The sequence below is a fragment of the Falco naumanni genome, chromosome 8 (assembly GCF_017639655.2).
Source record: "Falco naumanni isolate bFalNau1 chromosome 8, bFalNau1.pat, whole genome shotgun sequence".
In the NCBI taxonomy this organism is placed as follows: Eukaryota; Metazoa; Chordata; class Aves; order Falconiformes; family Falconidae; genus Falco; species Falco naumanni.
The window spans coordinates 63,850,170-63,877,550 of NC_054061.1; the positions used below are offsets into that span (position 1 = coordinate 63,850,170).

Consider the following 27,381-nt stretch of genomic DNA (forward strand, 5'->3'; position numbering starts at 1 on the left):
CAGAGGTTCCCGCGCCCGGCCCCTCGGCAGCGGAAAATTCGGCGGCGGGCGCGAGCGAGCGTGAACGGGCCGCGGGGGGGGGGCGGGGAGGGGCGGCGGGCTCCTCTCGGGGGCGGGGCGCGGGGCGCGCATGCGCAACCCGTGACCTTCCTCACGTGTGCGCGGCGGCCGGTCACTCGGCGGCGGGGAGCGGCGGCAGCATGGTGAGCACCCGCGGGCCGGGCGGCCGCGAACGGGCTCGCTCCAGCTTCGGCGGGACGGGGACGGTGGGGAGGCGGGTGGGCAGTCAGATTGCCGGCCCTGGTTCGCCACCGCCTACGGCCGCCCCGTGAGATGCTACCAGCCCCGCGGCGTTAGCGGGGGCCGCCCCGCGGGGTGCGCGGTGCCGCCGCAAGGTCACGCGGGCGGCGGGACCGGGGCAGCGTAGGGGCCGCCTGGGGCTTCCCGGCGGCCGCAGCCCCGTGGTGTGCCTCGCTCGCCGTGGCGGGAGCGGCGCGGCCCCGCGGCTGGCGGTGGGTGCCAGGCGGGGGCTCCCTGCGGCCCCGCCGTGCCCCTGGCTCCCGGTCCAGGCGCGCTGCTGCCCGGCCCCCGCTGGGCGCGGGGAACGGGCCGTGACGGCGCCGGTGCCTGGCCGAACCAGCCGCCCCCGCCCTGGCGTGGCAGCGGAGGCCGCAGCCGCGGGAGCGCGCCTAGCGGTCCGTGCCCGGGGCGTTCCTGGCGAGGCCGCAGCCGCCCGCGGGGGCCGGCGCAGGTGGCGGCGCGGCCCGGGAGCGCAGGGCCCCTGACACTGGGCACCCGGGTAGCGTTTTGCTGCTTGACTGTAAAACAACACTCCACGAATAAAACCGTCACTGTGCCAAGAGGCCCTTAATCGTCATGAAAAGGCTGGTATGAATGAGTACGTCCAGCTCCTGTAAGCAGCGGTCGTGCTCACCGGGCTAGAGTGACTGAGGGCTGGGGATTGGCGGTCGGTGGAGCGGGTCAGCCGGAGGAGGGGGCTGCCCTGGCTGGGGGATTACCCCCAGCTGGAGCTCATCTTCCTGCGGCTGTGCTGTCAGCGGAGCCCCGCATCTGCTTGTGTCTTTAGCAATTTCTGATGCAATTAAAGGTAGCATATCTTTGCTATTATTAAAAATACATGCTCAGCAGTTGTCTCAAACTATGAATTTCTTTCAAAAGAGAAATCTCTTTGGTTGTTGTTTCTGACTCTTTAATTGCAATTTCCTTGAAACGTTGCTCTTGTTACAATGTACGATTGCTTCCACAGGCAGGAAAGGCATTCAGGAAATTTCTTCCCCTCTTTGATCGCGTTCTGGTTGAAAGATGTGCAGCTGAGGCGGTAACCAAAGGAGGCATCATGATTCCAGAAAAAGCGCAAGGGAAGGTGCTACAAGCGACAGTGGTAGCGGTTGGCTCGGGTGCCAGAGGAAAGGTAAATGCCCTGCAGCATTCCATTTGGGTAGGATTAGTTACAGGGCAGTAGCTGGAGCATACCACAGGGAGGGGATGGCTGCAGGTGTAACTAACCGTAGAGACCGCTCACAAAAATGGATGATGGCGAAAGAGGAGGAAGAAACCTCAGGTTCGCCAGACTGGCTCTGCTGTTTTGGGGGGGATCTTGGTTCATTGGTTCTCAGCCAGAAACATGAAGGACTGGCAGCCGCCTTTGTTAAATCTATTACGTGCCTGACTTTCTGTGCCTTGTGAGCAGGGTGGAATCCCAGCATGTGGCAGTCACTGCCTTATGCTGTGTGAAATATTGTCTGTAAGGATTAGGGCTTACTGGAAAGAAAATCAGGAATCAAAAGAAATAAGCGTTAAGTACTTTTTTGTTAATTTTGCATGTTGACTACGTACCTGGAATCATAAAAAAAATAACAGTTTTCACAAAAGTGCCAGCGGCTGTGGGATTTTTGGCATCAGAAGGGTTTTTTCCCCCACCAAAGCAGTGTTCAGTTAGTACTGGTATTGGAAAACAGGTTAAACTTCAACTTGGGTCTGCTGACTTGGGCTGTCTCTTTGCCATAAGTTGCTCCATACATACCGTGCTGTTTCGCATCGGCATCTGATAGTTAAAGCTTTATATTGTGAAGTGGTGCTAATATTTGACTAACATGTTAATATTCTATTTGTAATGCAAAAATATAATTAAACTTTATCAGGTGTTGCCAAACAACTGATTTGCCAGCAACAGTGCCAAGTTGATCAGAATAACAGGTGGGAAGATGCTGCCAGCTGGCACCTGGGGAAGTTAGCCTTGGCTGCAGAACGTGGAAATGGGCTTGCTCCCTTCATTTCTCGTGGGGGTTTCATGGTCTTTCACTTAATTTCTCAGGTTTCTTGGGTGTATTTTTTTCTTTATGTGAAGTCCTATTTGGTACATCAAGCAAAGACCTCATTGTTGTATGTACACTTGAAACTAAACGAAAATGAATTATATTTAGAAAATCAGTGTAGTTCTACTGCCTAAATGTCGCAGGACTCCCATGCTTGAGAACTGGCTGCTGTGCTTCTCTCTTCCTAGTAAGCCTGTATGTTCTAGTTTCACTGCATGGTGAAAGTACAGAGTCATTGTGATTTCCTGAATGTTTTGTATGTGGGTGGATGATGGTAGTTTGGAGGAATTGCGTTACATCTGTCTATATTGTGGAAAACTAAGGATTTCTTTTTTCTTTCAGAATGGCGAGATTCAGCCCGTGAGTGTAAAAGTTGGTGAAAAGGTTTTGCTGCCGGAGTACGGTGGCACTAAGATTGTACTAGATGATAAGGTAGGTTTCCCAGCTCTGTGAGTGCAAACGAAGTGGGTTCCCACAGTGTCGTACTGCTGGTGCTAAATACTGTAGCTAGGTCATACTGTCAGCAGCACGCAGGAAACGCAGCTGTTGGTATTCGGATGGGAGCAGCTGAATCCAGCCGGCTTCTGGCACCTGTAGTACTTGCTGCTTCCACCCCTGCTTAAAAGGAAGGAACCACGGTAACCTCTGGCCTGACCTGTGCTGGGCGGACAAAGCGGTTCCATAGGCCAAGCGTATGTTAAGAGGGAACCCCCAAGGCGCTGCAGTTACGGGGGGTATCCCTGCTTTTGACAGGGAGAGCCTGCAGAACTGTATGGTAACAGTTCCTGCACTTCCTACTACTAAGAATAGTCATGTGGTAGCTTTCCCAAAGGGTATCTTGGGACTTCTCAAGAAGTCAACATGTAGAGCTGGTCTTGGTTAGCTCACTTCTGACAGCGGGAGCCCTGACTTCAGAACAAGGCAGTATTTGCAAAACAACTGAAAAGAATAACTGATACGACAGGTAGTGATGTATGGCTTTTTTCTTTCTTTTGCAGGACTACTACTTGTTTAGAGATGGTGACATTCTTGGGAAATACGTGGACTAAACCTGTTGCAGTACCAGTCATCCATTCCACTAAAATGCTGAAATTTTTCTTTCATCATGTAAATAATGTCTTTTATTTTATAATAAGCAGGCATTGAGTCTCTGAAATAACTGGTGATCTCACTGTAATGATGGAACGCAAATAAAAATATGTACAGTCAGAAAACGATTGCTCTTGCTTCAGTTCCATTGAACAGTGAAATTCAGATGACCACCACCCAGCCTTAATTATTCCAAACAACACACCATTTTATATCCTTATCTCTGTACTGAGGTTGTAAAGGTCTTTACAATAAACTTCTAAAACTCTTCCGCCTCCGTCTCAGTTTCTGCTATTGCTCAGTGAAACTGAGTCTCAATTGTGCAATGAACTAACCTCTCTGAAATGATGCAGTTGCGGTAATAAATAATTTTCCCTGAACTTGTATTAAGCTGGAAGATGAGTTTAAAATGGTAATCGCTCAGATGCGGGGATGAGCAGGACCGTCAGCTAGTTCCCTTGCACTCTGGACTTTTATCTTAAGGTAACACAATGGGGTTTTTTAACTTCTGCCTTGGCAGAACACTAACAAACAGCCTGTCCCACAGCAGTCTAAAAGGAGCTTGGTACTTGCCATGCCCATGTGAGAACAAAATCATCCAGTTCACAGATGAAGCAGATAACAATTATCTTGTTCTGATATATCCCTCACTGGATCTTGCCAAAACAAGTAACTTCCACACCAGCAGTTGGTTGGGCAGAACTGGGGCTGATGCTGATCTTAAAAGCAAATTTCTTTACTGGTTATTACGCTATCTTAGGGCAGATCTCCAGCTGCACCATAACAGCAGAGGGCAGATTTGATAAATTTTACTTCCTTTATCATTAATGCAACATTCTTAAATGGCAAGATACTTGCTTGGGTGATGCTGAAGCAACCAAATTTGCCCATTTCCAACCACCCCTATCTTGCCTTGGAAAAGGGTTTGAGGTGGTTCACACCGTGGGTACACAAAACTGCCCTTTATACACTGTGCCTAGCGCTTTCGGAGTTGGTATGCATGCGTTGATCTGGTGCAGTCTGAGAACATAAGCTGCCTCAAAATGTTTTGATGTAGTCTTAGGTGAAACGAACCTGTATGTACTTGCTGCTAATGAAACTTTTAATGGCAGTCGTTAAATGGTACTTCTTTCTCATTCCATTCAAGCTGTTACAAAATCAATGTTGCTAGATCCACTGTAAGTCTTATGCTGGAGACAACAAAAAAAAGTCTACTGGAAAACTTTTTTTAGAACTCCAGTAGCTGCAGTGGGGGGACTTCAGCTCTGAGGTACTGTGAAACACACTGCTTTCTGCCAGGGCACTGCTGGGTCCCTCCCCACAGCAGCTGAACTTCAGCACAGAGGTGCTACCTAGATGCCAGTTGCCACCCAGCTACTCCGCCGGGAGCTGCATTCGGCAGTCTTGGCTGTAAGGTCTGCTCCCCGAGGCTGCGGGGCGTGCTGCTCACCGCCTGCTCACCGCCCGCCTGCTTTGGAGCTGTAGGCAAAGCTGGCAAAAGTCACCACCGTGCAGGTGCTTTAAAGTCCCACCGAACCATGTGCTAAATTAAAAAAAAATTTTCACTAGAAAAGGCCTACTTCATGAAATCTGCCCTAGCGCAGTTTTACCTTGGTAGTTACAGCAGCGCGCTTCGTGGCTGAAACTTAAGGTTACCACCTTACGAGTATCTTGAAAGACAATAGATTGTGTAATGAAACACAAACTCGCTGAGAAGCATTATGTCCCGCTAGAGCAAGGACGCCTGTGCCTTCCCTGATAAGGTAGCTATTCTGGGGCAGGCACATACCAAAGGAAGGTATGTAACATATCTACAAACTACTTGTGGGAACTAGACCCCATCTCAGTGAGAAATGGATGCAGTAGGAGTCGACTCCCAACAGAGAAATGCTTGGGCCTAACGTGTCAGCATTTCCTTCATGATGTCTTTTAGAGGCATCAGTTACATCGGGTCCCCACTTCACAAAGAATTTCAGGACGTTTGCAGTTCTTGGTTATGAGGAGCCGCTACAGTCGGCGGGGTGCGATCTGAGGGTGGGTGACCCAGGGGCAGCAGGTACCCGCTCATACCTGCACAACTTGCCTTCAGCCCCAGGCGCCGCGCTCCTCGGCCGAGGCAGCAGGGCTGTGCCAGTCTGCTCCCCACCAGCACCGCCACAAACACGTGCCGCACAAGCCTGCTCCCCGCAACTCAACCTTCATCCCATGTTCTCAGCCCCAGTAGATTTTCAGCAGCTTGATATCATATTTAATTATTTAATAAAATATTTAGCACGGCTTTATCGACTAGTGTTTACATAACTGATTAGAAACAAAAGTTACATTTTCCTAAGAACTTTCACGGGAGTAAGTTATTTACGGATATGGAGAAAAAATGCCCGCGTTCCTAGCCCTAATCAAATGAAGGACATGCTTGAACATCTGCCTGCTGGATCGATTGCATTTTTTTCTTGCACCATGAGGCTATCGCTGCAAGCAAGGACAAGATAACTCTTACAAAGCCAAGGCGATCCATCTGCTGTGGCTGTTCCTTAGCCCACGGTAGCATGCCAAATTCCATACCCCTCAGGTTCTATAGAGAAGGACTGAATCAATCACAAATGCTCTTTCTTTGCTGTGTCATTCCTATAGGAATTTAGATTTCTTTATTCCACGGTTTTCTTGACTATTCCGAAGCTTCAATTTCAGCAAAAATGTTACATATTGCCCTCCCTGCTTTTTTGGGCGGGGGGAGATACAGTCCTTCCCAGCCTTTCCTCAGGCTGTCTGAATCATGAGGAAACAAGATGAACTCCACGTAATTTTGCTACTTTCCTTTCTTAACATTTCAGAACAGCGTCCGCTAGCAGCAGCTATACTGCTTTCAGAAAACCTTTATTGTCCTGGTTATGTCATCCTGCTGTAGCAAGAAAAGGATGAAGCTTTTTACACACTAGTAGAGAAGAAAGGAAGGCCAGGCCCCACACAGCACAAGAACAGTCAATAAGATTTTGGCCAAATATTCCATTTTTCACTCTTGAAAGCCATAAGACAATGAGGACCAGGTGAAAACCAAAAAATGAAATTACTGTTGATCAGATTTTGTTTAAAAACAACTCAATATCCAAGAAAACAAAAAAAAAAAATGAGTGGCTTCTGAGAATGCAGGGTTAATTATCAGGGGCAACAGGAGAGTCTACAGAAACACTGCAGATTTCTTTCCTTTTTCTGCAAATCCATGAGGCAGTTGCAGACTGAACTAACATAGCTCTCCCCGAGAGGTATTTCTTCACAGCCAGATTTATTTTCATTTGAGAAGCAAGATGTCCATGAAACAAAAGTCAGGGACAAATGTAAATATCAAATCCCTGACTCTTCTGTGCCTTAGATACCAGCTAAACCTTGAATATGATGATAAAAAAAGAAAAAAACAACAAAGCCCAAACAAGCTGCTGAATTTTCAAGGACTTAAACAGCTACAATTTCTTTTACCTTGGGATTGGCTAGTTACAGTATCAATCTCATAAAAAAACTAATGTTGGATTACAGCTGATCTAATGAGGTACTAGGAGATTTGTACCCTTCGTTCTAATGCACCATTTTTGCCCAGTGTTATTAACCTTTTCAGGGTTTCTTACGCAAACTGCCAAGAAGTGCTGAGTTTTGCCACATGACTGGAATAGCTAACATCTCTGGGGCAGGAATGCTGACCGGGAGTAAAAAAGTAACTAATGCAAACTGAACTCAGGTGCCTGAAGTCAGGAATGCCACCCCTGTGTTACAGCCTAACGGGAACAGAGCTGCCGCTGTCAATATAACCTGCTGGTTAGCTGGGTGCGTGTGCTGGGGCAGGAGATGACCCTGTTACTCACACTTTGTCCAGCTTTCAGCTCTAACCTGGCTCCAGAACAAGGCAGGATCCTGGTCATAGCACTGGCCAGGCAAAATAAGTATTCAAAATGCACTTTGCCTTTGGATGGGAAAACCTGATTAGAGACTTTTCAATGTTTTTGATCCAGAAATGTTTCAGGTACTCTAAACTCATTGGGTAGATGGAAGAGGTTTTAATATGGAGAAGCACATGGTATTGTCTTGAGTGACAATTGAAATGAACTGAGTCAGGGGCAGGGACACCACACGTAGCATTCACTCTGTAATGCAGTGGGGGGTAGGGGCAGCATCAGGTACCAGCTGTCTCCACTTTTCAGGAAACAACACACAACTGCAGCCATTTATTGATTGACTGTATACAAGGAGGCATCTTGGCTCTGCCTTGTTGCTCTATCGTTCTTGCTTACAGACAGAAGCAATTCACCCTTACTCTGTACTCCTTGTGACCATCTAGTGCCTGGAAACAGGGCAGCTCCCGAATAATTTTCTTCTTCCTAATCCTACAGAAATAACATGAGCCGCTCCAGTGTTCCAAAATGTCTACTTGCTTGTAACAGGGACCTATTTACCAGCCAGCTATAAGCTAAAGGTGCCTTTTTAATGTTTTCTTGCCAAATACAGCCAACACATGTAACACCCAGCTTGGTAAGCCTTAAAACCCAAGTGAACTGTTTTCCATTAGCAGAGCAGTCCGTGACCTCTGTGCAAGCCTGTCTGTCCTGCCCCCGAGGACCTAGAAAGGCTTCGTGTCGACTTTGAAGCATTTTGCCCCAAGTCACTGTTGTTTGGGGTTTTTTATTCATCATTCTCAGCAGTAACAACTATGTATGATTATATAATATAGGACTTCAAATATTTAAAATCACACCCTTATGGTTTATACCATACAAAATAATTGTTTTGTACAGAATAGCGTATCGTACAAAATATTGACTGGGTTGCATTGCACAGAGACTGGCGCAGAGCGAGGACTGACCGTGGAGGAGAGCACACGCAGCCAGGTGCTGACAGAGGGACACCGATGGAACGGGCTGCCGTCTGAAGCACGTATTTTCCTCAGCAGCCAGCCAGCTCCTTCTCTGGAGGCTTCACCTCACAAACCCAGCCACCACACACTGCTCCAGCCCCGGCGCCATGACACCGCCCGCACCGTGCAGCTCACGCGTCCCGGCGGGGACCGAGCAACCTGGGCAAACGGCCACCATGAAAGCCGTCCCCGCCTGCCGGGGGCACCTGTGGGTGCTGTCCCTCGAGGCTCGCAGGGAAGCCCTGGAAGCAGCTCGGGGGGAGCTGGGACACAGAGAGGCGGCTGCCCTAGAGAGGGGGACGGAGGGAGGCAGCTGCCTCAGAGGGGGAGAGCGGGAAGGAGCCGGCCGTCCCGCAGCGGCCGCACGGGCAGGGTTTCTCGCGCACCCCCGCGGCCAGAAGAAGGACCAGCACGTGCCGGGGCGAGGGGCGGGGCCGGGGTCAGGGGGCCGCCTCGTGCCGGGGCGGGGCGGGAAGGCCCCGTCCGCCAGTGCCGCCGGCTGCTCTCGCGAGAGGCGCCGCCGCGGCCGCCCCGCCCCGCCCCCCGCTCCGGCCCCGCCCGGCGCTGCCGCATCCGGGTCCTGGCGCCGCTGTCACTATGGTCATGGCGGAGGGGACGGCAGTGCTGAGGCGGAACAGGCCGGGCACCAAGGCCCAGGTGAGGCGGCGAGGCGCCGCGGGCCGTGGCCGGCTGTGGTGGGGGGACGGGCAGCGCCGCCGCCCAGGCTCCGGGCCCGGGTGCCCGTCTGGGTCTCCCCGCGGGCCTGGCCGGGCCTGGCGGGGCCCAGCGCTGCCCGGCGGCGCCGGGCCCGGCCCGGCGGGGTACGGCTTTGTTCCCCGGGGCGAGGCCGGGCCCGGCCGCCCGCTCTCCCCGCGGGGCGCTGAGGGGCCCGGCCGGGGCGCGGGGGCGGGGGGGCCGAGGGCAGCTGGGCCTGGCCGCCGGCGGGGCCGCCGCTCGCGGCCTGTCGCTGGAGTCGCGGCTGTGATGGCCGGGCAGGGGCGGGCGGGGCCGCACGGGCGGGCCCCGGCTGGGGGCTCGGCAGCGGCAGCCCCCGGTCTGCACGGGGAGGCAGTGCCAGGCCCCGCCGCCTCGCCGGGGGCCCGGTGCCTCGGGGGACCCCGGGGGGCGGCCGTCTGCGAGCAGTCGTGCGGGCCGGGCTCCCCTGCGGGGCACGGCGCTGCTCACCTGGCCGCGCACGGGGCGAGGGTCCCGCACAGCCCCGGCTCCTTCTGTCGCGGAGGATGTGTGAAGGAGATAGAACGCTGTCCGCCTCTGACATAGTTGGGGTATTCTGAAAAACTGCAAGCTGGACACACACCTAGATGTAGTTAAATTATAAAGTTCATCTAGGCTGAAGCCTTTCGCAATCATACCATTTCTCTCGTGGCTGTATTTAACTTTTAATTTTGGATGACACTGATATAGCTACCCAGTATGTGAATACAATTACTTAATGATACCTCAGCACTGGATGTGCACTCTGGATACTTTCTGAGCGATGACTGTGTTCTCCCAAGAACAGATTGCAAAGCTGCACAGCTGGAACGTGTTCACTGAGTCATTGCCTCTACTAGGATGGCTGTGGGAGGCTGGTGCGCAGCACTGCCGGATAATAAGAGGGAGTAGCACCGAGTTCTAGGTGTGAAAAATGCAGAGTAAGAAAACGCGTGTGTCTGGGACCATTGTAATTGCAGCAGATGCAAACTGCTGCAGAACGCTGAAGTACAGCTGGATCTGAGGTGAAGCTTCAGGAGGGTGTTAGCGTTAACAGTATTGAACACGGTGGGTTAGCAGAGCCACCAGCCACCCAGTTATGAGAGAGAACGTAGCGCCAAGTCAGGCCAACACTGCGTAGCTTGTCTCAGTTTAGAGAAGACTTTTCCAGTGGTGCGTATACACCTACTGGGATATACTGGGATTTTTGGCTTTATAACTGTTGCATAATACTACGCTCTACAGACCTCTTTTCTTCCCCATTCTTACATGGTCTAACATGTGAAATGGGCACTGTATGCAAATACTTCATTTAAACCCCACAGGCTACATAGGTGTTACAGCAAGATGTAGGGGAGAGACAACGTTTATTGTGTAGTCACACAGAACTTTTAAGATAGGATTGTAACATTAGGCACGTTAAGTCCTGTTTCACCCTGCTCTTGCCAAGATTGTGTGTTGCTTCTGTTAAGATGTAGCTTCCTGGAATTGTATAAACCACATCTATTTTCCTGTGTGTTCAAGCTTATTGTAGACTGCTCGCTTTTCTTCCTCCCCCTCTATTTTTGTTAAATTGGTTTTAAACTTCATTTAACAGGATTTCTACAATTGGCCTGATGAATCCTTTGAAGAAATGGATAGTACGCTGGCTGTTCAGCAGGTATTCTTCCTTATGTGAAATCCTGTTAATAAGTTCAGTTTCTCAGTTATGTATTGTGGTGAAAAAACGGGCAACACAACATGCTATTGATCTGCTCAGAATGTTGCTGCACAGGAGTGCATTTCATAAGCACATAATTATTAATTGTGTATGCAGAAATAGCTAGAATTCCCATGTCTGGTTTAAGCAAATTAGATTTAAGAAAATGGTGGGGGTTCCTGTTGGGGTTCTTTTGTTTGGAGATGGATGTTGTACAAAAGCTGTAAAATTTACCTATTCTTTCACCTTTTCTATTTAAGGAAAGGCTTTTTGCAGATCTGGTACTTTTTGTACCATTTTTTTTTTTTTACCCTGCCCATCTACTCTAACGTTTTAGTCTGTCAATAACTTCTTAAGTAAAGAGAAAAAGTAAGTCCCTCAAAGATCGCATGTCCTAAATATACTCTTACAATAATTAACAAGAAGATCTAGATTTAACTTCTTCCCCCTCTCCTAGTACATTCAGCAAAACATAAGGGCAGACTGTTCCAACATCGATAAGATCCTTGAACCTCCTGAAGGCCAGGATGAAGGTGTATGGAAGTACGAACATTTAAGGTAAGAATCCATGTTTTGTCAACGTAGTGTCCCGATTCTATGTGTTGTTCATCGACAGTAGTAGTGAGTCTTCTGAATATGACAGATCAGAAGTAACTTAAATAGAACTTGATATTTCTACTATTGAATATTTTTATACTTAGGAATTCTGAAAATAATGAATACCTTGCTCTTTCTAAAGCATTATGATGCACTCTGATCTAGTGTTCTGGATGTTTTTTAAGAAAATGTACCTCACTTCAAAAGCTGTACTAGCATGCTTTGAATATGAAAATATGGTTGTGAGTTTCCATAGCACTTTCTCCTAGTATCATCAGTTCTTCCTCTCTGTTAATTGGGAATGTGATTCCCAGATGCTCCCAGTGCTTTTTCTGAAACTTGCAAGAAAGTAGGCTTTAGCTGGGAAAGCAAGAGTACCTATGTCTTGCAGTTCCTTTTCTGGTTGTAAGGAAACTCAAACCTTTTTTTCTCCTTCTCTGTTTGTTTTATGTGGTAAAATAAATACATTTTGGCTAGGCAGTTTGTGCCTGAAAGTCTCCTTCAGTTTTAGTGTAGCTTTACACCCTGTTAATACATATGTAGTAATCCTTTTTTCCTGGTATTACTTTAGTATCCTTATGTCCTGATTATTGGGGGTTTTTTTTTCCTTTTAAGGTGTCTTCTAACTTTATCGAATACACTTTCAGGAATAAGAATGGTTCTAAGTTACTCCTAGATTTATATAGCTTGACTTCTTACCTCATGTTTTCTTTTTCTCTCCTCTGGCCTGGAATAGTTCAAGTAAGACATAGGGAGTCCTCAGAAAAGGAAGTGTATACCTACAGTTACAAAGGACACATTTTAAGAATTTCCCCTGTCCTTTCACACACCGAAAATCACTGTAGATTCACCGAAATGACTTGTCACTAAATACCTGTCATTTTTTTGGAAAAATTATTCAGATTTTCTTACAGGACAGAGGGGTGAATTCTCCTAAGTTAAAGAATGCACTTTCAGGTATATTCTGGTGAAAGCAGTATTTCTAGAAGATCTAGAAGATCATTCTGTTAATGATCTGTGGTGGGACTTCAGCCACTCAGTTGATCTGGAGGAATTGTATCTTGGAAGGATGGAATGATCCAGCTGTATGAATTTAAAACTTGATTATTTTTTTTTTTAATCTTTATTTGTGAACTAGCACTTTCTTCCATAACAAATTCAGTGTCTTAAATGCTTCCACAAAATTATTTGTTAAGCTCAGCCTCTACTGTCAGGTAAGAATTAATTCATAATTGTTTTGCCGAGTAGGAAAAAACATGCTCGTGTGAATTCTGTTTCTCTCAATTTGTAGCCCTTTTATAGCGTGTTAATTCCTAGCCTGTTGCCTTTTCACGTGTGACATCAGCTGAAAATTATTCGATGGCATTTTTTTAAGTACAATTTGTTTCATGTTCTGATGTATTTTTTCCACTTTACAAGAATAATTTCCAAAAACATTAAGAGATCTGTGAAGAAGATTAGAATGTATAACGTTGTTGTTCATTAGATGTTTCCACTGGGAAAACAAAATGTTGATTTTGATGCTGCTGTTGAAAATTTTTCAGACAATTCTGCCTTGAGCTCAATGGACTAGCTGTCAAGCTTCAGGTAATTCTTTTCTTGATATTTTTATATTGTATCAGGGAGGGGGCTTTTGTATGGTAAGATGCAAACTTTACGGAGCTTTCCTCTAAATTTATACACATAGACTTAAGCAGTGGTTTGCAGTAAGAGCTTTCTAGGGTTTTAAAGACTTCTGGCAAATAAACTTTTTTGGTGGGGGACATGGCAAGAAAGTGCTTTGAAAAGCTCAGCTCATTTTTGCTGTTGGGTGGTTTTTATAACTGAACAATTGTTTTAACAGAGTGAATGCCACCCAGACACATGTACTCAGATGACAGCAACTGAACAATGGATTTTTCTTTGTGCCGCTCATAAAACTCCCAAAGAGGTACGGATGCATTTTGGAAAACTGACCCCACTGATGGAGGGTTTTCTTTCACGGTTCGTATGTGCATGGGGAGACCACTATATCTGGTGGCTTACTCAAACTGAGCGCTTACGTGGGTTAGGAGTATCACTTGAGGTTTCCTTCTGTCCTGTTCTGTAGTAGTTTGCAGAAGAATGGGATGAGGCATGAAGGAACTGCTTCTTACCGCACTGTTAGAGACTTCGCACATTCCCCTCTCTTTCTCTCTTAATTTGTGTTGAGACAGCCTGAAACTCAATGGAAAAAGGTCTTTGTTTAATTGAAAGAAGAGTACATGCTGAGAATAGGCTGTCCTTTTCAAACTCTGGCCTTGATCCGTAGCACTAGGCATGTAAGCCTGACAGTCTGAAGGCGCCTGCATGTGCGCATTCTTAGGGCAGTTACTCCTAAAAGGCAGCGGAGTCATAAAAGTACTTTACGTTGAGCGGGTTATCAGCATGGCCGTAGCTTGTCTCTCTGAGTGTCCAATTACTTCAAACTTTGTTCAGATCTCCTGTTGAACCACTTGATAATACTTTTTTTTTTATTGCCTTCAGAAGGTCTTTCTCTGTTGCTATTGGTTATGGCAGTAGTGCAGTCTGTCATATTTTTGCATTTCACCTTCTACAAAAAAGTATTGGTTCTCCTTAACCTTGCTTTTTTTGTCTTGTAAGCTTTTCTGTAAGCTTTTTTTTTTTTTCCAAATTTCTGAGATGCTTTGATTTACCTCTGCAGGCCAACTTTTTTTCCCACTCCCTCCTTTAACCCTCATCCCCACTCGGTATCTTGGCATGTAGTAAGTCTATTTACCCAGCTACACCGGAGAATTGCAGGCTGCTTTTCATCTCTGAGCACACATCATTCAGCTGCCGTTTTCCATGTTGATAATAGCTATCAGCTAATAGCCGGATAGGGGGTGATGCAACCTTGGACTGCTGATAAAAATGTACAACTGAGAAGTCATCTTCCTGAAACTGGGGAACGGAAGAGGGACAGACGCTCCTGTTCTCTCAGTCTGTCTGGGCTCACCCTTACTTTTTTCCTTCTCCTCTCTCTGTACTTGATCCTAGAGCCAGGACTTAGCTTGCCATTTAGCTACACTAATGATTCTGGTTTTCTTTGACAAGGTAAAAAAAACACTGATATGCTCAGGTTTGGGGCTTTTTTTTTTTGTTTTGGTTACATTTTTTTTGATAATGTGTTACCAGTTTAGGCTGTGAAAGAAAATGTCTGGTGTCTGGACTGTGTGGGAAACAAATGAACGATGAGGTAGTGATTGTCTTTCAGTGTACTTGCAGTATGTATTCTTCTAATACAGCTTTACTTAAGGAGATGATGCATAGAATTCACTACTCATGCATAATCACATTTCCATAGTAACTTTTTTCTTGAAACAATTTACATGGGTTGTGAAACAGGGAAAAGAAATGGCTCACTTAAGGAGGAAACGTAGTTAGACCTTCAGAGAAGCTATGTGAAACTTCTGGGAATAAAAATGATCAGTGAGGTTAAAAGCACCAGGAACCATAATTAAAATGTTTCTCTTGAAACAAGTTTTATGACTATGTTTATGCATGCATGCACTCGTAACGTGTGCTAACTGTCTTATTTTTGTAGTGTCCTGCTATAGACTACACCAGACACACGCTTGATGGAGCTGCATGTCTTCTGAATAGCAATAAATATTTCCCTAGCAGGTAAAAACGCGTTCACTTGGGAGGAGGGAAAAAGTGGCACCTAAACACTTACAAAGCACACCAAAAGGCATAAATGCGTTTTTCATGGACTGCGGCTGAAAATACCAGCAGTCCCGCATGTGTCACTTGTTGGTAGACCTACTGTCACTTCTAAGCTAAGGAAGAATTCCTACCTGTTCGAATAGTTTGCCATTTACTGGAGCTGACGGGTGCTTTTTAGGTGGAAACTGTTTTACTAATATCTGTGTGTGTTATGGGGCTTCCATTGGAGTAGTATCAACCTAAATAACAGATTGGCTTTCAGAGGGATGCAGTGACTCGAAGGACTTAAAACAGTATGGCACCGAAAGCCTCCAGAAGCCAACACCAGTCTACTGTGGGACATCAGTGACCACAGAAGACTCAGTGTACTTAATGGGCAGCGCACATATCGGGTCACGGAAACCTATTTTTGATTGGAGAAGTCAAAATTGTGCTTCTCTAGGAAGCCAGTGTTGGCGAGGAGGTACAACTGGAAGTCTTTCTCCCTTTGCCCGTCAATGCTAGAAACCAGAAATCCAGCCATTACCAGAATAACTGATGAAGTTTAACTACAGGCACAATTTTTTTTGCAGCCAGAGTATGACTGTAAAATGTGGAGTGTGCACCAACGTTTTTATTTTCCTTCCAAAAATAAGCAAATGCAGACATAGGTATCCGCAACACTTAAGTCTAAATTTTGTGTGCAGTTATATAATGTAAAAATGAGAATTCATACCAGCATGTATCTCAGTAGTCATTCCAGTAGACCTGTTTTGTAACCTTCCTCCTGGTGCTTACAGGGTTAGCATAAAGGAATCCTCTGTAGCCAAATTAGGATCCGTGTGCCGAAGGATTTACAGAATATTTTCACACGCTTATTTTCATCACCGGCAGATATTTGATGAATATGAAGTAAGTAGTTTCAAATTACATCTTGAAAGAAGGGCGTTTACGGACGTTATAGCTGTGACACAGTCGTATTACACGTTTTCTTTTAGTCCTGCCAGAAGATTCGCATTCAAACAAAAGTATTGATTATAGTAATTAGTTTTATAATAACTGAAATGCTGTGTTGCATTACACATACATATATGTTAATGAAAATTATTATATAAAGTTTACCCAGCTAAGGTTTCCCTTCTAATTGGATAAAAGGCCAGAATTTGAGAGATCTTGTACAGACAGCTCAAATTTGTCTTGTTCTACAGATTCCTGAATGCATTCATGCACTTGGTGCAGTTTGTACAGCTTACATATATGATTTCCTGTTTGCATGTGTTACAAAACAGCTAAGGAATTATAACAGTAAAACCACAGAGAGAGTAACTGGTGGCAGCTTGTGTGCCTCCAGTAACTTCCAACTTTTTTTTTAATGGAAAAGTAGAAAGTACTAGATGGAAAGGAGACAGGGGCTAGAGCTGGATGTAAGAGGAAACCTTTGCCGATTCCCAGTGAAGGCTGCTGGAACAGCTGCGGGATGGCTGTGCCCCGTGCTGCTGGGGATGGTGTGTGTAGGAGGAGGTTCACATACCTTAAACCTGTCTTTGGGAGGGTGGATCAGGACTGCACTGCTACTTGAACATACTCTTGTCTAAGTGCTGCTGAATTGAGCTGTGACTTAAGCCTGAAAGTCAGCAGGGTTTTTTGTTAATTACAGTAAACTAATAGCAAGCAGTAACAATTTAAAAGTAGTAATATAAATTTGCTATTTAAGTGTTACTACTTCTAAGGCTTGTAAATCTAAGGAGGCAATTACATATAAGCAGGTGTTTTTTTAGTGTGTTCTCCTCAATTGTCTGAAATATTCCTTCTGCATATATTGTTTTTTCCCCTTTTTTCATCTCCAGAATGAAACTTTCTTGTGTCACCGGTTCACTAAGTTTGTGATGAAGTATAATCTGATGTCCAAGGATAACCTGATTGTACCAATTTTGGAGGAAGAAGTGCAAAATTCAGTGTCAGGGGAGAGCGAGGCATGATGGGAATGGCAGTACAGAAGTCTGTACTGAATCTAAACATTAATTATGTACTGTATATACCATTTTAGACACTTCAATCACGTATCCTCATAGCTTTGTTTAGTATACTTTTTGTATGCTGTGTGCATTGCCTTTTAATATGGGAAATACTTTTTAAGTTATTCATGAGCTGTATATTCATCAATGTGGCACTCATGGTTTTTAAATAAAAGTAGTAGTATCTGTTTATAATGCCTGTTAATAAAAGAATTTACAGTTCTCTAAAATTGCTGCTAAACAATCATTGAATCACAATCCTGAAGAGGTGTCTGATTGGGTGGGGAAAAAAGTGAGATTAAGATTGCACAGCAAGCCATTTTTTAATGCAGTAGCTATATTAAGTCTTAGTTCAAAGATTATCACCTTAAATATATAATTCTTCAGGAATCTTCTTGCAGTGTAGCTTATTCCTAATTTAGCTTTTATTTTTTTAAGATGGCTTTGAAGATTTACTTTTGGATGTGCACATTCCTGTATGCGTATATCCAAATACTAATAGGATCTATAGTATTAGTAATACGGAAAGGATAATTTCAGTATGCTATTGGACATATATATTCTTGATATACATCTAACATACTTTCTGGACTTTTTTTTTTTTTTGTTAACAGTGGAGGTTTGTGTACAGCAGGGGACAGGTTCTGCACTGTCTTCTGCTGTTCTCCAGTCTGCAACTTCTCTAAACAACAACTGTGGCAGAAAAGTCGATGGCTTATACCTGTGCATATTTATAGCAACTGCTTACAGATTATACCTCATAAATATTCATGTTACACTACATAACACACTAGCATGGTCTTTGCTTGTATTCATAGTAACAGCCTTCTGAGTACCTGAAATTGCAAGAGTTAATTGTGTTTTCAGCATACCTTCATTTGTTTTTCCTGGTCCACCTGAATTACATTCTTTGACAGATGTGGATTCATGCTTCTGTTCCCTATCAAATGTTTAGGTCAAGTTGTGTTTGCAGATTTGCAATAACTGACAATTTCCATGAGTGCTGCTTAATTGTGTTATGTCTGGAATGATAGAATTAAATGTTTTGGAGATTAATATAGCAGATGTACAGCTAAGCATACATGAATGCAGGGTCTGAAAGCACTAGCAGGGTTCTTATGCTAAATGACTTTTGCCTAGCTGTTTGAGAATTAGCTGGTTGTTTCTCTCTGAGGTTGCCAGGGGCCCTCTTTATTTCTTTAAGCAGGTCAGAATGGGCTAACTCAGCTGCTTTTGGTAATCTACACTTTGTTTTCTATGTTATACTTACTTGGAAAGGAGGAGGGAGTCCACCTATTTTTAATAAGTCTTTTGTCGTAATATACTGAACATGCCTTAAATTCTATTTTTCTTTATATGAATCAAGCACACCTCAAGCAACTGTACCACCTGGATGTAAAGGGAATTTAAACAATGAGAAAATAGACTAAGCTTAAGTACTTCAACAGCTGTATTCTTCAGCAGCCCCTTTTGTCTCCTGTTTATCACTGTATTTAATTGTCAGCAGGGTAATTGCATGAGATGTTGTCCGAGTGAAAGTAGCTTTAGTCACTGTCTATACAGTTAGCTGTAACTTGCCTTGTATAGACCAGATTACTTGATTTTGATAGGTATCTCGAAGTTTGTACTGCAGGTAGGAGGACTGTATTCGCGAGGTAGTAAAATGTATTTAGTTTTGTTCCAGCCGGCTGTAGAGCCATCCCAGGTGTGGTTCTGTACAGTTACTCTGCATGCTCGTATTGGCCACGGTGACTGGCTGAGACAGGCAAACCCATGTAACTGGTGTTGCTAATTACATTTCCTCTACAAAATTGAAGAAAGTGATGTGGTGCTCAGGACTGCATTAAAATTTTAAACCTCTTTTCTTCCTCTTATGCTTTAAGAGTTTCACTTCAAAACAAAACTCGGGAAGTTTTGATCCTGTTTATTCTCATTCAGATTTGCACTGTAAAGCTGACTTGCTATATACTAAGCTGATTATATAAGGCCTAAGTGAAACACTGCTTGTATTTTCCCTTGCTGTTGTTTACATGAGTACTGTGTACACACATGTGCCTGAATGGTACCATAAAACTTCAGTTAGCCTAAGCAAACCATTGATTTGTCTAATAAATATTAACAGGTTTAATTTAGACTCTACATAATAGGGAAACTGAGACTGTCTTTGAACTATATTGTAAAAAAAAAAAAAAAGGATAAAATTAAACTGTTTCTTTATCCATACCGCTATATTTTGGCAAGTTATTCTCATTTTTCATCTTGTCCAAGAATGCAGGCAACTGTGTACTTCCAACAGAATGTTCGGTGCTCTCCCATCTCTGCTACAAGGTGTGCTGAAGAAGTTGTATTTTTTCTTTCAAAAGTAGAATACTCATTAGTGTCTTGAAGTCAGACTTCGAATTTATACATCTCTCGAATCACAAAATGCTGGTTCTACAATTAAGAGAAGTAGTAAGGGAGAGCTGGAAGAGGACGCTCCAGGTACCAAAATAAGCACATTATGACAGCACATCACAGATGCAAGGCTGTATTGTAAGCAAAGAGTAACTTTCAAATGGCTTTTTCCTTAGTCACTGAGGTCTTTCCTGATGTTTGGCTTAGCATTGTCTTGCAGCAAGTCAGCCACAGTGATTTTGCTAGTTTCAAGATTTCAGTTCTCTCACGTGTTGTCAGTTTATCTGCTTAAGCAGATCAGAACATTTCAGCAGACCAGTTTCTCTGAACCACTTTGTCTCTTTCAGGTTATGCTTACTGGAGGTCAGGAATATGCTTTAATTCATTCCAGTCATCTAAATTCTAATACAGGAATTGGGCTTTGAAAAAAAAAAAATCCCTGAATCCTAACTAACGCTGTTCTCTAAATTAAGCCATAGGGAATTGTCAAGACAGCAGCCTGCCCTTTTTACCTTCAGAAGGTTAACATACTAAGAACAAGGAAAACCTGATCAGCTTCTCGTAGGTGGCTGTAAGCCTTAAGAAGCTTTCCCTCCTGAGTGTATGGACGTACAGACAACACTGCAGAAAAGTAACTCTAGCTGAAGGAAAGGTATACCTTGGTCTAACGCATGTAATGCCAGTGTGAGACAAATGTAATAAAGAAACTGGTAGCTGATTTGGTAAGTACTTTTAATGGTGAGAAGCCTCCTACCAGAACTATAGAAAAGATCTTGGCTTTACAGAAAGAAAATAGTATTTTATCAGCCAGAAACACAGAAGCTAAGCAGCAGTTTATTGCAGTGGACCAGGTATGTAAATAAAGTGTTCTGACAATTCCAAGCAAGGCACAACAGTGTTTTTACAGCTGATTTTTTCTTCCTGCTTGTAAACACTAGAAAAGTAATTCCTCTCCACACAAATTAAAGCATCAGAAAGCATAAACAGTCTTGCAGATGTTCACAACCAGCACTGGTTGCTCTCTCTGCTCTTTTTAAGAGTTGCAGTCACGTACAGGTAAGGGACTTTGCCATTACATTTCAGACCACAGGCTCCTCACGGAAGCCCTGTGATTGAATAAATAAGTGTACTTACTTTTTTTGGTCAGGGAATGCATCCATGCTTAAGTCTGACTTGCAATTCTTTTAATAAAAAGATGAGTATGTAAAATATGTTCTGGTAAAATAAAAACTGAACAGTATGTGTATATATGTACACATATGTAATAGGAGCATACAAAGAAGTCTTGCCAGAGTAACTTTCTGACACCTCTTCTGATTTACAAACTTAGTTTAATTGATGGATGGTGCTGGTCACAACACTACTGAAGGCATACCTGAATGCTATCGTTTGTGTAAGACCAGGTGATGAAACAAGTAGCCTGAATGAGAATCCCCTATACCGAAGAGGCACCCTCCCCTTTTTCACTTTTCCAAGGAAGAAAAAGTTTGCTTTCAGAATTTTTAACTACAAAAAACAAAATAGAAGATTTTCCCATTATTTCAGAACCATTTTCAATTATTTTTCTGTTTCAGCACTCAAGCCCCAGGAAGATGGGTGGCTTATTCTGTGTTCAGCTAGTGCATGAAGTCAGGTAATTCCTGCACACTCTTCACACAGGCTGAGCAAGCAACTTACTCTCCCCGATTTTGGAAAGAAAGCCTTGCAGCAGGGAACGCTCTGAGCTACCTGCCCACCAGGGATGAAGCACTGGTGCTTAGTGCAACCTCAAGAACAGGACAAGCACACAGTCAGTCAGACCAGCTTTCCCAGTCTCCAACAGCAGCTCCCGGTTCAGTGGCTTTCAGAGAGAATAGGGCAATGCTTTCTTTCCTTTTGGGAATTTTTCAGTCATCTTTTAAATGCATGTAGTTTTATACACAGCACCCTGCAGCAAGGAGTTCTACGATTAGCCAAACAGCTGCCGTGCCTCATTTCAAACCTGCTGCTCACTGCTGCCATGATTCCCTCGAGTTCCTCTATCAAATGCTAAGGAAGTTATTCCTTTGCTACCCTCTCCATGCCACTGGCTTTACAGATCTCTATCTTGGCTCCCAGCAGGTTGACCTTTTTTCCCCAGGTGAAGAATTATATTTTGTTTGTTTTTTTCCAATACAGAGCCTAAATGTAGCCCTGTGAGGTGAAAGACAACAGAGAGCTAGGAAGACAATCTAAGGTTAAAGTTTCTACAGCAGAGGTAACTGTACATACTGTGAAACAAATGGCATTAAAAAAACCCAGCTGTCCTTAACTACACAGGAATCACTGAGCAGGTTCAGAACAAACGGTTTAGCATATTTACACTGAATTAAAGAGAGCAGGAAGAAATTCAGAGGTTTGCAGCACAGTCAATACCTGTGAGATTTGAGGAAGGACTGAAGCACAGTTAAAACTGGGCTACTGAAAAGGAATATTTCACTTCAAGAAGAAAAGCCTTTTTTGCTAAAACTGGGCATATTCCAGAACGTACCAGACAACCAAAGCACGCTCAGTTTCTACCCTTGTTTCAAATCAGAATCTCCCTTGTGTACATCCCACTAACTGTAAGGGGAAAAGTTCTTTTAAGAGAAGGTACTGATTTATTTGAATTTTCTGTATTCTCAACAGCTGATATAAAAATATCTCAGTTAAAAGTTAAATGATGCTTTTTATTCAATAAATTTTATTCAATAAATGTATTCTAGAAAGATTAACTGCATTCAATTTATTAATTTATACATTGTACCTTATTTAAACAGTTGTAGTACAGTTTTGGTTTAGGATTCTCTACTGTTAACCATCTTACGCAGGGATACTTCTTTACAAAAGGTCATTTCTTTGTTGTACTTTGAGAGCTTTAACTTGGAATATTTAGAATTGCTAGGGGATTTTGAAGAATTTTTGCTGGTTTTACAAGTTTGACTTGTATGGAGGATCACCAGTAGTTAAAATTACACACACACACACACACGCACGAGTTCTGGATAAGTCATGACAAATACTTCAAGTAGAGCAACATATTCCAAGTTGCACAAGACCAGCTGTTACCCCATTTTTAATCTGCTAGAGTTACTTGGCTTTCTGCCAGAGACAGATGTCATGTGTATCTTCATATTTTTTTCCATGGAGGAGACTGCTGTGTGAGGCACCACCCAGTCCAGCACCCTGCCATTAGTGGGGCGATCCTCCTCCATGTGATGCCCCCCCAGATAAGGAATGAACGCGAGGTTTGTGCCCCACATCCGTGACCTTGAGATGCTGGTGGGAAAGCAGGGAGAGAAGCCTTGTCAAGAGTGGATTTCTTACCATGCGTGCTATCCCAGCGTACTTCTGCGCCCTCATCGCTCCCCGCAGTGTGCACGGTCCTCCTCCTGCCCTACCGGCTGTACTTGGCTCTTAGAACAGTCACAATGCAGAACTATCCTGCCAGGCTGCCAGCATTTTTCTTGAAAAATTCAATTGAGAAAATGGAAGCTGCCCTTTTCAAAATGTGCAATAGGAAAACCAAGCTGAAAGAATGTTTCCAGCTCCAGGGCTATAGATGATTTTTTTTTAAAAAAGCAACTCCAAACCTGCCACAAACAGTTGTTAGAGCTGCTCTTCCAAAGTGAAAAAACCAAACAAGCCTGCCTACAATTTCATAATGAAACTGGGATGCAGCTCCAAAGCAATAATCGTTTCAAGCTCCCACTATGACACCCATGCAAGTAGAAAGGGTTTCCCCTGCCTTGTAAAAATAAACTGAAATACCACTAAGGCTTTGTACTACTTTTGCTTATCCTAGCAAGTGTAACTCTTCTTTTCCTTTCATGAGTTACTTTTTGGCTACTGAAATAAGCAGCTTTTGCCAGCCTTCTTTCTGCACAGCTCCCTGCCACCAAGATCACAGTCTGACTTCCACTGTCCTGGTCATCTCCTGGGGTGCTTGTTTGCAGTCACATTACTGGCATTCCTGTCACTGTACTAATTTGCCCACTGCCTTTGGTGCCAGCAGCTGCCACTGTGGACAAGGAGGCTCCCACGGCAGCTGCTGGGATACCCCACCAGGGGAGTGGGGTGCTGTACTTAAATGTAAAGCACACACACAGAGGCACCAAAATCCCTGGGCGATGCACGTGCTGCACTGCAAACACCGAGAGAAGTGTTGTGAATACATCTGCTCAGTTCTGTTCCGACTGCTCATTTTGACCGAACTATTTTCCATCTTTTGCTTCCAAAACTAACTGAAAGATGGAGTTTTTAGTTATCATCACATTTACCTTCTGGAGATGCATTTTTATTCAACTCCTCTGTAAAATGCAATTTCAAGACAGCAGCGTAAAAATAATTCCTGTTCATGCCTCTGCCCACAGAGCCCTGCCAGTGTCAACCTCCCTTAATGCAAGGAGCTCCTCCCCACGGTGAGGATGGAAACTCAGCAACTTCGTCCTCTGAACATTCCTTCTGGTGTTTGATGCATGTGTTTGATGCACACCTCACCCAGTGTGACATACATTCAGCTGATAAATTTTTTATATATACATCAGCATATTTGTGTATAGTCTATGATCTAATATTGCCTAGTAAGTTTAGCCTCCTTCCTCCTCTGCATTATCAGCATCACTGTGCACACTGCTGTCAATGCTGCTTTAGTGAGCTTCTCAAACTACTTCTTCAGAAACTGCAAGTTATCTTTCAGGGGGTGGGTGGTTCTTAATTTCCACTTGTAAGTAAATTATGAATACATCATTATACAAGCTATATGCTCAGATAGCTTTTGGCTTAGATGTACAAGGAACGCCGGTAAAACCTGCATACGTGATGTTATATTACAGGAGTAAGTGTCTGCCTACAGCCTCCAGAGGTTTTCTGTATGTGCCAGGTCTGAACACAGCCTAAACACTCTAGCGTAAGACTTAATTTCTTTAGGCTTTTGAACTCATGCAAGGCAAGTAAAGTGAAAGTTACATTAAAACTTAACAACAACCAGACAGTTCATTTTCCCCACCAGTATTTACAACACCCTTAAAAAAACAAATACAACACTCCTCCAGCTTGTGGAATATACTAAACACATCCTCTTTCTTTTCTCTCTCACACAATTCAAACTGTCACTGTTTTGCAGCATTTGCTTCCTTGCTTGTCAAAAGCATTAACAAGTTAGCAGAGCACCCAGTCACGTAGTTACTCTATTAAAGAGAGACAGAAAACCAAATTATTTTGCAGTAGTATTATTACTACAGTAGGATTAACACAACAAAGAAACAGACAAAAAACCAAAAGGAGTCTGGGAAAAGTAATAGGATTATACCAATGCATTTGAAGTAGTATGTTGGGTTGGGATTTTTTTGTTGTTTTTGATTTTTTTAAAGTGAATTATGTACATGTCCATCTGATACAGTTACTTACGTTATCACATACATGTGACCTGAGTGACTCCATCTTCCTGATCAAATTGTCCATCATCCAGTTCCCTTAATACTCCATCACTGCTACTGAATCCTGGAAAGCCTCCATACTGGGAGGATCCCTCCTTGATCCAACATTGTTTAGAAGGAGCGAGGTGAAACTCATCAGATGGTTGTCCAGTTTCTACAGGGCAAGAGGTAGCTGTGTCTAATCCAACACTTCTGCTGCAGACTTTGCCTTTTTCCTCCCCAGTAACTTGTCTTAAGGATTTCCTCTGAAATAAAAGAGGATGTTTGAACATTAGCTTGTTTGGGGAGGGGGGCAGGAGGGAAGCCAAGCACTTTACAATGAGTCATGCACTAATTTAACGTCAGCTGCATTTTAACACAGGGCAGCATTTAACACTCTGGTTTAAACTATGAACTTTTCTGGAGAAAAAGCCTCTGACAGATAAGTTTTTTGTTCTCTATAAATACATTTTGAGAGAGACAAAGACGACAAGATGTAGATGAGACTCAAGAAAGCAAAAATGAATGCTAAGAAAAAGTACTTCAACAGTGCTTGATTCTTATGTAGTACTCGGCAGATCCAGGATTATTTACAAGTCTTAATCCGCGCTCCAATCAGCTGTTTGAGAAAGCATGATTTCTGTGCCTAACATACACATCTAAGGTACCCCTGCCTCTGATGCTTTCTGCTTTATCTATGTGCACATGCTGCCCTTCCTTGTGCTCTGCAGGGATGAAAGCTCCAGGGCAGCACAGCTCCTGCTGTCAGGTTCCTCTCAGCTGCAGAAGTCCCTCCTGCCTGGAGGGGTGGGGGGCCAGGCAGTGGTGAGAGGCAGCTGGCACAGCTCCACCACCTCCAGCTGCCACTGCAGGCAGACATTCGCTCTCCTTTACTCGCATCCCTACAGACCACCACGTCCAACATCTGGCTAGTGCCCTCGTCTGCAAGCTGCTCTGAAAGTCAGTGCATGTTGATCAGTTCCCCAAACACAGCTCTGTCTAGAAGCTTCAACAAAGAGTGCAATATTTGATGAAGATGTCAAACTCCGTCAGCACTGAGCTCTTCAGGAGCGTGACCTAACTGTGTCATAGGACTGAAGGCTTCCTACTGACCCATCTCATGGCAAGACTGCTGTGCTTTCTTATCTTTCCAGTTCTGCCCATGAAGACCTGCCAAGGCCTCCTCAGATAACGGCGAGTTTGAGGATTGCATTAAATCCACATGGTGGATCTATGCAGACAGAAGTCAGCAGCTATCCTGTACCGCAGTGTGCGGGGGGATCTAAAGGACCTTGCACATGAAGAAGTGAGTAGAGAGTCTGACATTAGCCTTGATCTTCTGACATGCTTCTGGTTGCAGCGATGGCTACCAATGTAAAAAATAAAAGTAAGCAGACTGTGATTTACGCAAACAACCAACCTATCAGGCTATGCTAAGGGTCCTCTGAGGCATTACAAATAAATAAAAAGGTTTATTTCATTGTAGCACCAGGAGCTACCCAAGGTACTCGGCTCTGTCACGATGCAGCACCCCCAGAGGCAAGAGGTCAGTGCCTCGGGCCACAACAGAGGCAGGGCCAGGAAGGCAGGAGTGCCGGGGCTGGCTGCCCAGAGCCCTGCTGTCAGCACAAGCACTACCGAACCAGGAAAAGCTTTGCCAGGGGACACAGCACTGCCCACAGGAGAAGGACATCTAGCTAGTGAAGAATCCAGCCTCAGCAGAGCGCTGTGTTTTGGTGGTGAAGGACGCAAGCATTCTTGCAGGGGGATCTGCACAAATGCAAACACTTTGAAAACAAGAACTCCCCACAATTGTTTCTGCCATGCTCTGGCAATTTGTGTGTCCCCCTTCTGTACATTGTTAAGTTTTTTCTCAAATCTTTTTGAAACAGTGAAAATACCCAAAAACAATGGCCCTTGTGGTTAAAGGAAATGTATTTAGGGAAGCTGTTACAGGAGACATTGGGAAATTACGCTACGGGAAAACAGTGTTGCCTCAGGAGAAACAGAAGGAAATAACCTTTGGATGCCACAGTAAGAGGATGGAGAAGTCTGCTTAAGGGAAATAAACGTAAAAAGAGAGAAGAAAAAAACCAAACAGAACACGCTCGAGTACTGTGCGGTTCAATTCTGTTATCTCCTCCTCTCAACTGTTTTCTTAGAAAAGCAAATGGTATGTGATAAACAGCCCACGGACACAGTATGGCCCTTCTAATCCAAGTGGCCTTTGACCCATTATGTAAATCATAAACCAGGTCATAATGTGCTATCCCATGAATACAGAAGGCAGAGATGAACCGTGACAACATAAAATACACCCTCCTCAGAAAAGAGACCCCGAGGGAATAAAAGACCAGGTAATGGGAGTTTTCCCCTCAATTCTTGCTGAAGCAAAACTTCCTTTAGAGACGACAATGCTAACTTCGACCCAACAATTAAAACCAACATAATCCTGAGTACACAAAGCAACCCACACCCCGTGCTGCCATTCTGCAGAACGCAAGACACAGAGGTCCAACGGCTGGACCTGCCTGTGGGGCAAAGCTCCTGCCACAGTCAG

General features: G+C 44.5%; 2 protein-coding genes across 4 annotated transcripts in view; one reads left to right on the forward strand and one right to left on the reverse strand.

Moving 5' to 3' along the window:
* The first annotated feature begins 72 nt into the window (after positions 1–72).
* On the forward strand, positions 73–17,243 carry LOC121093098 (MOB-like protein phocein). Of its 2 annotated transcripts, XM_040604932.1 has the most exons (8): positions 8,845–8,979; positions 10,634–10,696; positions 11,193–11,293; positions 12,877–12,919; positions 13,176–13,262; positions 14,898–14,977; positions 15,799–15,910; positions 16,846–17,243. In XM_040604932.1, exons 1-8 carry the CDS (start codon positions 8,920–8,922, stop codon positions 16,975–16,977), a joined length of 678 nt encoding a protein of 225 aa, XP_040460866.1. In that variant the 5' UTR covers positions 8,845–8,919; the 3' UTR covers positions 16,978–17,243. The 2 variants fall into 2 exon arrangements, with proteins under 2 accessions (XP_040460867.1, XP_040460866.1); XM_040604933.1 differs by lacking the exons at positions 8,845–8,979; positions 10,634–10,696; positions 11,193–11,293; ... (3 more) ...; positions 15,799–15,910; positions 16,846–17,243 and adding exons at positions 73–203; positions 1,268–1,432; positions 2,679–2,768; positions 3,335–3,692.
* A 317-nt stretch (positions 17,244–17,560) lies between these two features.
* Positions 17,561–27,381, reverse strand: part of RFTN2 (raftlin family member 2) — a 39,994-nt gene continuing 30,173 nt past the window's right edge. For both annotated transcript variants that reach the window (XM_040604930.1, XM_040604931.1), the window contains exon 10: positions 17,561–25,087. In XM_040604930.1, coding sequence (XP_040460864.1) covers positions 24,818–25,087 — 270 coding nt within the window. In that variant the 3' untranslated portion in view covers positions 17,561–24,817. The remainder of the gene's footprint in view (positions 25,088–27,381) is intronic.

Bases quoted from the DNA above. Each gene is read 5' to 3' on its own strand.
- LOC121093098 (XM_040604932.1), top strand. From the start codon at position 8,920: ATGGTCATGGCGGAGGGGACGGCAGTGCTGAGGCGGAACAGGCCGGGC. The intron at 11,294-12,876 runs GTAAGAATCCAT...AAAATTTTTCAG, and splicing joins TGGAAGTACGAACATTTAAG to ACAATTCTGCCTTGAGCTCA. The intron at 15,911-16,845 runs GTAAGTAGTTTC...TTTCATCTCCAG, and splicing joins AGATATTTGATGAATATGAA to AATGAAACTTTCTTGTGTCA.